The sequence below is a fragment of the Geotrypetes seraphini genome, chromosome 5 (genome assembly GCF_902459505.1).
Source record: "Geotrypetes seraphini chromosome 5, aGeoSer1.1, whole genome shotgun sequence".
Taxonomy (NCBI): domain Eukaryota; kingdom Metazoa; phylum Chordata; class Amphibia; order Gymnophiona; family Dermophiidae; genus Geotrypetes; species Geotrypetes seraphini.
Window position 1 is genome coordinate 77,110,921 of NC_047088.1, and position 12,934 is coordinate 77,123,854.

At 38.9% G+C, this 12,934-nt stretch overlaps 1 protein-coding gene across 1 annotated transcript; it reads right to left on the minus strand.

Moving 5' to 3' along the window:
* Positions 1–550: 550 nt before the first annotated feature.
* LOC117361270 (cis-aconitate decarboxylase-like) lies at positions 551–12,071 on the minus strand. The gene is made up of 6 exons (XM_033946386.1): positions 11,976–12,071; positions 10,797–10,851; positions 8,918–9,105; positions 7,180–7,272; positions 4,908–5,113; positions 551–2,746 (listed from the first exon to the last, which is right to left on the minus strand). The coding sequence occupies exons 1-6, from the start codon at positions 11,994–11,996 to the stop codon at positions 1,825–1,827; spliced, it is 1,485 nt and encodes a 494-aa protein (XP_033802277.1). The 5' UTR covers positions 11,997–12,071; the 3' UTR covers positions 551–1,824.
* Positions 12,072–12,934: the final 863 nt, after the last annotated feature.

A 12,934-nucleotide genomic window follows, 5' to 3' on the forward strand; every position in this document is an offset into this window, starting at 1 on the left:
TCCTAAATAAGCATCTCCCTTAGGTATCCATTTAACCTTCTCCTAAATAAGCATCTCCCTTAGGTATCCACTCAACTGATTCCTTCAATGTTAGGTATCTTTCTTCATTTGCCTATATTATTTTCCCCACTGAACCTTGTAACTACTTGAACTCTGTCAAGCTATTCTATCGATAAATCCAGATATCTTATACTTGTATTTCTATACCACAACATGTAATTTACTTAAATCGTTGTAATGTAATTCTTTCGGTAATGTCCTGATCTCTTTTAACTGTAATCCGCTTAGAACCGCAAGGCACAGGCGGAATAGAAATCACAAATGTAATGTAATGTAATGTAATGTAACTAGACATTTTTTGAAGAGTCTAAGTGCCACAAACTGACCATGCACTGCATGCATCAAGGTAAGACACCCCCACACAAAATTTATATATATTGCTTTAATGCAAAGCAGGTCACTAATCTTGAATTTATTTGAGAACTGGTACACAAAATGATATGTAGAATACATGTTGTTTTTTGAGAATTTTATTTGCAAAATATCATGGAAAAGTTTGACACAGCTTACTTGCATTAATAATAACTTTCATATATAGAAGCCCCTTATATTATATTACATTGCATTGCACTACTTGACTTGCTAACTATTATTTGCAGTGAACAACAAAGTGGTTTGCAAATAAACATGCGATACATATAAAAGAGCCAATATACACAAAACTAATAGCCAACAATTCAAAAACGCATACACTTATCAGTAAATCATCCATAATATAATATGCATAATCAAATAAAGAAAAACCAATTGCCCCTGGGAACATCATCTGAAATCCCATGTCAACAACTGGCCTCTTCAAGTCATAGATCATACGTTAACTATGTCATTTATTTTATGTGCTCCAGGAGCAATAAGAAATAAGCACAAAACACGATGTCTAAATTCTATATGGAACATATTTGCATCTATTTATATAATATAAAATAAATAAAATTTAAAATCACAGTATTATTTTTGCTTGGCTTTCACATTATTTGGCAAATTACATTGTTTGTTGGTTGGTGTCCCATTGTAGTTTCATCTTCATTACAAATCCACAGCCTCTGAATGTCAAAAGAATACGTTCTGAACTAAAGATGGAGCCCTTTTACTAAGCTGCATTAGGTGTTAAAGATGCATAACACAGCTAATGCAGGACCCACTAAAGTGTTTTGCATTAGATTTGCAATCTGTATGTGCATAATTTTGGGGGATGGAGAATATCAGGGGCAGAGAATGGACATGGAAGCACAATTCATCTAACGTGCTAACATTAACACATGCTAACTGAATAACGCTGATTTTAACATAGGAGCCCTTAACTGTAAATAGGAAATGGTAAGTGCTCCCAGTTTATTAATTTATTTTTAATGATCACATACTAATGCTAACATTAGCACATAGCCAAAAAATATATAATAGAAAAGGCTGATTTTATGGCTATGCTAGAAGTGAGCTTAGTGTGCATGAAAGACCTGTGTAAGCCCACTTCATTGTGCAGCTTAATAAAAGGCCCCCTAAATGAGTTGGATCATCTAGTAAACCTGGTTTTATCTGGAACTGCAGACAACTAAGATAAACCAATTATTGTTATATCGAACAACAATAACATTTCCTTCAGTAACACACTTGAGATCATATTTCGCGTACCAAATATGTGAAGAATGTAGCTATATTACATCTCTTTTACTTATATTTCATAAAAGAGTTTAAATAACTCTTAAATAGAAAGGTCTAATATAAATAATTAATAATGATTTACAGTGAACCAAACCAGCATTTAATTTACTGCAGGGAAGTGGTCAAATGGGAGCTGTCAGGCAGGTTCTCTATATTCTCTACCAACTGGATAATGTTTTTCACTTGCTCTTCATGGAGAACATGGGTAGCATTGGAGTGGAACTTCTGATGAAGTGATTCTCTACTGAGTGGGTTCCTCCAGTGCCCATAAAAAGTGTCACACTTGCCTGCCAAGATATCTCCATTTTCCAAAAGCAACACTACTTCTCCATACATCTTGTCAAAGTTAGCTTCATTATCAGAAGGATGTTCTACAATCACTTTGTCTAGAAGCTTCCGAAGATCATGTCGATTCATATTGTCTTCATTGAAGGAGTCAATGCCAACATGACCATCTAAGAGAGCAGTGCAGGCATTGAACTGGAAGGAGTGTCGAGCCTGATGTTCAGATTCTGGAAATGGCCTGTTAATGTACTTGGAGACTGGGATCCTCAAAAGAACAGAGTTTATGACAGAGGGATTAAAGGAGCCCATGTGATTGATTAACCTGTTCCTGACTGAGAAGGACGCATCTACTACCCAGTGCATCCCCAAATGAGCAGGGAAGCGTTTGAATGCAATGTCTTGATTCTCTAAAAGAAAAACATGGTCCCTTTCTGGCATCGCCATTGTTCTGGGCTTGTAGTCCCCATAGAAAGCACTGAATCCAGAACAACCAGGCACATCATCCAAAATAAGAGGGTTAGCCTCCATTCCACGAGCAGCCAGCAGTGCCGCTTCAAATCCAAGGCGGGTGGCATTCCCAATATGGAGAGGTTTGGCTAGGGTTGCAGCATTTGCCATAGGTGCCCCTGCCAGGGAGGCTGCTATTGCCAAAGCATGGGTACACTGAGCTTTGTTCAAGGAAAGGAGCTTAGCGGTAGCAGCAGCACTGCCCATAGTGCCAACAACAGAGGGTGGATGGAACCTAAATTATAAAAAAAATACAACAATATTTAGTATCTTGATTATCTATCATGCTTTGGTCCATGCATTCAGAAAACCACTAGTACTATGTAAAAGATTAAGGAACATGTAAATCTCGCTACCCTCTTTATAATCACCAATTCTTATTATGTTTTTCCTTCCTTATTTTAAAGTTCCTCTAAACCGTGCCGAGCTCTATCTTTATGGAGAGGATGCGGTATATAAACTTAAGGTTTAGTTTAGTTTAGTTTAACATGGGAATCTTTTCTAAAATATATATAGCACCTTCAAAAAGCATGTATATTTGGTGCTATGCACAACAGCTAGAGAATGACATGGGGACAAATTTGTCCCTGTGGGGGTTTCAATAGCCCTGTCCTGTCCCCACAAGTTCTTTCCTTGTCCCATTCCTGCAAACTCTACCTTAACCACACAAGTCTCAAACACTTATGATTTTAAAGTGTTTGAGGCTTTTGCAGATGAGGACAGAGCTTGCAGGAATGGGGCAGGGACAGGGACAGAGCTCACGGGGACAGGAAAGGGATAGAGAGATCTCGCAGAGATGGGGATAATTTGACAGGTACATTCATTTTTAGAAAAGATCGCATTCAAAAGAAGATTAGCACTCCATTCAGTATTTTATAGACTTCTATCATATCACCCCTGAGCCATCTCTTCTCCAAGCTAAAGAGCACTAGCCGCTTTAGCCTCTCATAGGGAAGTTGTCCCAAACCTTTTATAATTTTTGTCACCTTTCTCTGTATCTTTTCTAATTCTGCTATCTCTTGGGCGACCAGAATTGCACACAATTTTTAAGTTGCAACCGTACCATAGATGCAAGGACATTATAACATTTTCATCTTTGTTTTCCATTCCTTTCCTGATAATTCCTAACATTCTATTTGCTTTCTGAGCAGCCGCCGCATATTGAGCTGAAGGTTTCTTCATATTCTTGGACCACTGGTCTGACCCAGCAGTGGCAATTCTTATGTTCTTATGTTCTCAACAGTGACACCTAGTTCCTTTTCCTGGGCAGTGACTCCTAACATAGAACCCAGCATCACATAGCTATAGTTTGGGTTCCTCTTTCCCAAATGCATCACTTTGCACTTGCTCACATTAAACGTCCTGTCTCCCATTCTCACAAGGTCCTCTTGCAATTTTTCACAATCCTCTGTTTAATCTGTATCTATTTAATCATGAGCACTTATCCAGCCATTATTATTATTATTTATTGAGTTGGTATACCGCCTGTACCACGCAAGGGCCAAAGAGCTGGTGTAAATGTTCTCACCTAGAATCCTGAGATATGTGTGTAACTTGTAGTGTTCTACAAGGTGTCTCTGTGTGTGTTTGCGAGCCCTGTCCATGCCCATGCCTATTATGAACGATCAAAGATATATGTGTAGTTACAGAATAGCAAGTTACCATACTTCCAGCATTTACTCGCATGGGAGGGTCATGGGTGGATCATGGGCGTCACTTCAATTTATGCACTGGATTATAGAATAAGGGGGATTTGCACCTAATTTAGGTACAAGGATTTACACCAGGGTTAGGCATGGATTCGGATACTAAGCACTATACTATAAATGGCACCTAACAGAATCATTTACAGAATAGTGCTTAGCCTATTTTTGGCACCATTTATAGAATTTGGTCCAAAATGAGGTTTGCATATTAAATGTAATAACAAAATGTAATCTAATCAGGATTTCTTAATCACACTTCTCCAGAATAGGTTCAAGGTGATTTACAAGATTAGAGGCCCATGCAACATCATGGGGAAAAGTTAGAAGGTAAAAAAATTAAGTGTCCAACACTTCACTGTTGGCTATAAGCAATCCCGCAGTATATGGAACTGAGTTATACGGGGTTGATAGTGCATTTCTAAAGTATAATCCCAACTATTATATAAATGACATATTCTAGTTAATTCAGTCCCAATCCAGCATTTTGTTCTCCAAACCAGTTCTTGGGCCACGCCCATCAGTCAGGTTTTTCAGGGTTCCCACAATGACTATGCACAAGCTAGATCTGCGTGCACATACTCCATTATATTTGCATCTATCTCATGCATATTCATTGTAGGTATTCAGATTGGCTGGGTATGCCCTAAAGACTGGATTGTATACCACTACTCTAAACACTGGCATGCTTACCTCTTAGGGATATTAGTGGCCTCAGTGGAGAAACGCATGAGTCTTCCTTGTACTTCAATGCCCACATTAAATGCCAGTAAGAGGTCTGAGCCACTGGGTTTGGAACCTTCAGGAAGCATCTCAGAAGCAGCCAAGAGCGCAGGCAGCACAGCACCAGAAGGGTGTGTGGCAGGGTGCCAGGTATCATCAAAGTCCATGGAATGAACCTGTCGAAGGAATCACAGTTAAAACTTGAAATCAAAAGCAGATATTTTATTTATTTAATTCATTTTCTAGACAATTTTCCCCAAAGAGCCCAGAATGAGTTACAGCTACAACTAATTTAGAATGCTGCAGCGTGATTACATCACACCCTTCCTGCAAAACCTACACTGGCTCCCTGTACCTTATAGGGCTAAATTTAAAATTCTTTGCTTGATTTTCAAGGTCCTCAGACAAAATGGGCCAGAATACTTAAAGAATAAGCTAACCCTATACACACCTTTGAGACCTCTAAGGTCCTCTCAAGGAGCATCACTATCTGTACCTTCACCAAAAGAAATTGTATGATGTGATACCCTCCAGCGAGCCTTCTCAGAAGTAGCCCTCGCACTCTAGAATTTACTCCCAAAGGGCTCTTCACACAAACTTTTAATACATAGTTTGATTGACTCTACGCTTATTCTGCACCAGGACTAGCTTGTTACACATACTGTAACTAAATCAGTTCCTTATCTTTAACGGTATAATCAACTTGCCTTGAGTTTAGCCTCCTCTCTGTTCACCCCAATGGACTCTGTACCACCTATCTTGTCCCTATCAAATAACTGCACTTGGCCCCTCAGTTATAAGATAAGCTGTATTGTAGAAAAGCATTAGCATCATATCTATGTTATTTGAATGTTCTGATGTGTATTTATTAGTTGTTTCATAAGTATTATGTTGACATTGTATTATATCTCTCTTATTTGAATTTCAATGCTGTTATAAGTATTTTTTTCAAATTGTTTCATGCTAATTTCCAGTTTACCTCACTCATTATTTTGGTTTATATTTGATATTTTTTTTACTACTGTTATACTGTTTACAATATTGTAAGTTTTATAGTGAATTGTACTTGCCATACACCACTTTGAGTGAATCTCTTCAGAAAGACTAAATAAATCCAAATAAATAAATAGAAAAGTGGCGATTGAAAGTAAATGAGTAGTATCTAATGGAGTAAATCTGGTTTCTCTTTTTCAGTTCTTTCCAAGATACAGGATTTTTTTTTTTTTTTGTTTCTTTGTTTTCTCCTCCTCCTCCTCCTCCCCCCCCAAAAAAAAAAAAAAAAAATCTCAGGCTGCAAATAATTCAGTTATCCCCAGGACCAAGCCATAGCTGATCCTTTAAGGTTCCTATTTAACATAACAGTTATATTTGAACTAATACTGCAATGAAATTGGCTTTATTGACCTTGACAAGCACAAACCACATTGATTTTCAGGTTGAAATTAAGCAAATTAATTCATGTTGGACACCAATAACATACAAACATGTATCATGAAAAATCTGTTTGTAGCCTTCAAAGAACCAGAATAACCTACCGTTGTTCTAAAGTAAATTGAAATCCAGAATGGGTAATGATCCTAAAATGAGCATAGCTATCAGATGATGCCACTGCAGTAAGATGCCAAAAGTGTTTTCCATTTAAAAGACAATGGAATAGTTATTCATCTCGAGGCAGTCGGCAGTTTTTAACCCCAGATGTTCAATACCAGGCCATGTCTGGGCAGTGGCCCTGAATATCCAGCTACGTGTGGTCTTCTGGAAATTAACTGTGTATGATTGACTTACCCCCTCTTTTATCAAACTGTGCTAGAGGTTTTTAGTGTGGGCCAGTGAGGTAAATACTCCGATGCCCATAGGAATTCTGTGAACATCGGAGCTTTAACCACACCGGCCCACATTAAAAACCTCTAGTGCAGCTTGATAAAAGAGGCCCTTACTGGATAAAGTTTGGATAACTTTTTTTTACTGTCCAGCTATATCCACTTAATTATCCAGTTAGCGGAATGAATATCACTGCTAACCGATTAATTTCTGGCTCCATCCAGCCTCCACTTCCAACAGTGCCTGGACAGTCACGGGCAAGGTTCAGTGGCAGTAACCAGTTATATGCTGCTTAATATTCCACATGGCTAGCTCACTCAGGTTTAATCGGGCAGGAGCATCTTCTGCCCAGTTAAACCTTTTGCATATTGGACCAATGTTATCATTATTGTTGGTGCAATGCATGCAAAATATGCCTTACCGCAACTCCATTGGCGAATGCAGCCAACGTGGGAGACAACTTCAGTCCTTTTTGTCCATAAACAGTGCTAACGGGGGATGAAGAAAACATATCCTATGGGGGAAAAGAATTTAATAAGACATTAAGACAATGTTCGCATCACCTTTATTTGATATTCCGCAAAGTATACAATGTGAATGATAAAGTGCAAACAAGACAGGGAACAAGAAACAAAGACTAGACAAAAGGTCATAGTTACAATTTATGCTTAGAGGTAAAATTAAAGATGAAATAGCTGTCTAATTTTAGTGTATGAAAAGTACCCATTGAGCCTACCTTTTGATGTGAATTGTTCCTCTGGAGGCACCCTAAAGGTACTTCTGGCATTAGCCACGCCTACAGTGGCTTTAGAAGCCAGTAAGTGCCTCCAGAGGCACGATTCCGATGCTGGTTTTTTGGATGCCTTAAAAATATTTTAAGTAATGTTTTAAACAGTGTTTCCCTCTTCACTTAGGCACCAGTAGGGCGAATACCATCGCCTAAGTTAAGGCCCCATTTATAAAATATGGGCCTGAATGAATACATGAAAAAATAAAAGCAACTATCCATTTTAATATCTTATTGGAATTATGGAGGTGCTTTTGTAACAGAGTGCCTAGGATAAGAGAGTGTGAGAGTATCTTCATAGGTGCTTTTTTTTATATAAGAAAGTTGATTGCTACTTTTCTTTACAAAATGGAGTGTACGGGACAGAAATTGCACTTCTTGGGGAGGTGTACATGATCAGACATCTTTTATGCACATGAAAGGAATTCAGTAAATGGAGCACAAAGTTATGACCCAGGAAAATCTGCAAAAGACATTCTGTCCAGAATACTAGCTTACTCCCACTTTTACTAAGCCACGGTAGAGATTTCTACCACGGCCTAGAGCGCTAAATGCTCTGACACTGCTCTGATACTCGTAGAATTCCGAGTGTCCGAGCAGCTTCGGAGCATTTATCACTCCAAGCCGTGATAGAAACCTCTACTACGACATTGTAAAAGAGGGCCTTAGTGCGGATCTCATGCCTAACTTTGGTCGAAAACACTTACATCTGCTAAAATCTGGTTTAAATGTTGGTGCACAACTAATGGCAGTTAGGTGCTTAAATTACACTATTCTATAACATCACACTTAAATTTGGGAACATCCTTGATCTGCACATGCCCCTTCCATGGCCACACACCCCTTTTGAGTTGCACACCATATATTTAGGTACTCATCGTATAAAATAAGATGCAGGTCAGATCCAAATGTAAATCATGAGTACCAATTAACACCATTGACTGATAGCTAATAACTCACTAATCAATTACTTTGTGCATAGATCTAGGATCTGCACCCAACTTCAGATCACCTATATAGTAATCCAGAGGATAGGCATGTAGACTACTGTATATCATAATCCTGCATGTACTTGCTAACTCTGCACATGCTTCACCCAGACTGTGGCCTCAATATCGCCTAGTGGCAAAACACAAGTATTTTATAAGAGGCCCTTAATTTATGTATGTGGCCACATATGCATGCTGTTGACTAAAATACCTACAAGAACTTGCATACATTACATCTCCTCATACTGTACATCTCCTCATAAAATTAACCTCCACATGTTTCCATTTATCATCTAAGTTGTACTCCCATGGTTCATGTTAGTACAAGTGAGCTAAAGTTCTGTAATATTTAAGATGTTGCTGACTGGTTCTATCCTTCTTACTTGGCAGTATTGCAGGGCAATCTTGAACACTTCAGTTGTGCTGCCTACAAGGCCAACTCCGATGCTGTCCAGAATCATCCGCTTGCTCCGGTGGCGTACAGTATCAGAAAGGTTCTCTGAACAGACTCCATGAATGAATGATGCAAAGCTGCTGGTGATGGTCTCTTCCAAAGGGCTCCTTTCCAGCACTGTCAAGAGTTAAAAGACATGTTCAAGAAATTAAATAATATATAATGTGCCAAATTCACACTGAGGTAAATTCTCAAATGGATCTAACTGGCTAAGTAAGGCTTTTTATAGGCATGTGGGATTTCTTAGAGAGAGGAAGAGATAATGGTTACTGCGGATGGGCCATTATGTTTATATACACCCCCGCAGATCTAAATAGCTGCATAACATAGGCCAGGGCTGCCCAAGTCCGGTCCTCGAGATCTACTGGCATGCCAGGTTTTCAGGATAAACACAATGAATAAGATGAGAGAGATTTGTAAGCACTGCCTTCTTGGTATGCAAATCTCCCTCATGCATGTTCATTGTGGATATCCTGAAAACCTGGCCTGCCAGTAGATCTCGAGGACCGGACTTGGGCAGCCCTGACATAGGCACTCGCACTGCCCATTTGCAGTATTATCCACAACCCACCCCGTCCAAGTAAAACACTAATTAAACCACGACTTTGCAGCAAAGACTTTTTGGCCGCAGCTTTAATTGCACAATAACAATAGCAAACCAGTAAGAAAATACAAATGTAAACTACTTAACAAACATCATAGCAAAAATTTTCTGCTCCCACCTTGTAGCTAGACTCTTAAGGATTTAATTTCCCACAACTGCCAAGCTTAACCCCTTTTCCATTAAAAAAATACAGGCCCTCATCTGTCCCCAGCTGTGACTGCTTCATCCCCCTCCCCCTCCCCCCTGCTAACCTCTTGAAGGGGACCAGTTAGTGGAACAATCCCCGTCTACCCAAGCTAAAACAAAATATTAGCTTCCTTCCTTCTCATAGCTGCTCTCAAAACCTCCCTTGTCCAGCTCTGCCTCCACAGACCTTTTCACCAATCCCCATGCCTTAGCAATAGCAACCCAGAAGTTTCAACCTTAATTGCTCCAGTCTCCCCTATCCCAGATGCTTAGCTAACACAAGCCTATACCTCCCACAAAATAAATTTCCCCTTTATAAATTGAAGAATCCCCACATTTCTTCCACATCTAATTTCCACCCAATAATCCCTCTCTAGCCTCTCTCCCACCATTTTACCTCATCAAATCAACCACTCCTGCTCACTAATAGGCAGGCTCTACCATGTTATATGTCCTCCAGTTTAGCCAGAGAATATTGTTATCCTTACCTAAATTTTCACACAGGTAGCTAAATTTAGCCAGTAAAATTTTGGACAGGGTTAGGGAAAGGGAGACAGGCCAGATCTAGGCATTGCAAAAAGAGGTTTAAATCTGCCCAGCCCACCCTCCCTTCCATTATTATTATTTTTTGTTTAAAAAAACCTCATGCTCAACACTATAAATCCCATTCCCAATATCCTTTGGCCATTAAAAAAGAATTATGAAAGAATCCAAGCCCTTCACCGCCTCATTTACAGAATTATATTTATAAAATGCACATATAAAAAGCATGTTATAATAAACCATTGCCAGGATCAATGAGGTCTGCAGCCATGTTGAATTATATGACTCATGTGGCAGTCTGAGGAGTTTTGGTATATTAGCTGATCTATTTGTAATATCTATCTGCTCTTGAGAAGATATTCAATATTTATGACAAATGCATTTGATGTGATCTAGAGGTTAAATGAAAGAATTGTAATTATCGAGAATTGGGACATATACATGCAAGCATTTATGACACAAAGCGCAGACATACCTTCCACAGCTGTCTTGTGCAGTTGTCGAGAAATTACAAAAAACTTCTGTGATTTCTACAAAAGGAAAAAAAAAGCAACATAATTCGTTATCAATTATGTTCTCTATGTCAACATAAAAGAAGCTGCTGTAATTTTGCTTTCTAGGCTGGCTTTCTATTTTTCCCGTCATAATTATCGTGTAAGCCTGCAAATATATCCACACATTCTCACATAAATTGCCATCACTGGCTTCCTGTTAATTTTAGAGTTTGGTTCAAGATACTTTGCCTGACCCACATGGTCTCTTTTCATCTGCTCCTGCTTATCTTGCCTCTGTGATAACCTATACACACCTACATATATGCTTTGTTTTGCTTATGAATCACAACTCACTATTCCTCCGGTACGTAATGCTCAGTTGGTGTCTACCCGCACCTAAGAATTTTTCTATATTGTTCCAACACTCTGAAGAAACTACGTTCAGAGCCATCATATCTTAAGATTTGAAAAACCTATGTAATAACAAAATGCCTATACCGTGTCACTGGGGGTGGCCGTCAGCTGTTGAGTATGTTTTATTTATTTATATTTGTTATTTTAATCTTAGCTGTGATTTTATATGATGTCCTCCTTTTTTTGTTTTGCCTGACCTATCCTATTCATTTTGGCAATCTTTTCTCCTTATTTTATTCATGCATTCAATTTTCTATACAGTTCTCCTAATGATTTACATGAATTTATTCAGGCACTCAAGCATGTTTCCCTGTCTGTCCTGGTGGGCTTACAATCTATCTAATGTACCTGGGGCAATGGGGGGATTAAGTGACTTGCCCAAGGTCACAAGGAGCAGTGTGGGTTTGAACCCTCAACCCCAGGGTGCTGAAGCTGTAGCTTTAACCACTGCACCACACACTCCCTGTATACCATCGTGTGCATTTACTAATTAAGCAGAATTGATAAAAAGTGTAACCATACAAGAAGCACATACACAAACACGCATTAATATGATCAATCAAGAAATTATGAAATAATGAACAATAAGATATTTTAGGCATACACAGGAATCAGAATATTCTAAAGTGAAACAATTGTGCTGAAATTGAGAATCTGATAGAAATGACTAAATTTTCTAATACACATACACACAAGCAAACATAACAAAAACCAAAATGCTATGTAATACGTGAAATGGTATTTACAGAAACAGCTGATGATAGCATCTTGTTGTATGTTTCAGTCTGTCTTTCTGCTCCTCTTGAGTGATAGATTCTTCTCTGTCTTGATGCTGGTTGAGAGATCTGTTGGAAAGTGTCTACCTTGCCTGGGTTTATATACTCTGCTGAGAATGCAGTACCTGTGGCAAGTCAGCAAGAATGGTGATGTCACGGTTTAATTAGGTGGGAAGAAGAGAAGGCTGGCTTGGTTGGTTTCTTTCCTCTTGAGAAACAAAAGGAAGTAAATGCTTAAAAAAAAAACCACACACACACACAAGGTAATGACAATTGTCAGAGAGGTGGATTTTCCCAAACTGCTCCCTAGTATATCAAAGATGGGGGAGTGAATTTCAGATTCCGGTGGCCTTAGGGAGAAGCACATTTTGAAAGATCTTTCTCCTGTAGTGCAGGTTATGTAATTTAAACTACTGTTTTTCTTATTTTGCTGCCAAAGTAGAAGACATGGTGCCTGGTAGCCAAATAACAGGAATTCTTTTAAGGTCATGTTACCATCTATTGAGACAGCAGTCCGAGTTGATTTTACTGACTGCTAACTCTAAACAGTCTGAATGCAGTCTCAGCCCAGTTTCATTAAAATGTTGCCGGTCATTGGTAGAGAAACAAACAAACAAAAATGGGCCAAAATGCTTCTAAGTTAAGCACATGATTCTGTAGGAACAAGAAGGTGGGCAAAACACTGCCAGTAAAGCGCTGGTGAAAAAAACAGGGATGTGTGTTTCCTTAGTAAACATTTAGAGGTCCTTTTACTAAACTGTGGTAACATTAGGGCATGGTAATAAACATCTGTGGTAAAGGCAGGGGGAGGTATCCAGCAACTGTCTGGTATCCACTGCACCGGGCAAACACATACTACACACAGCGCTTTACATGCAGTGATAGCACTGGAGCACCACACTACCTGCTTCTACATGTAAACAGATGGG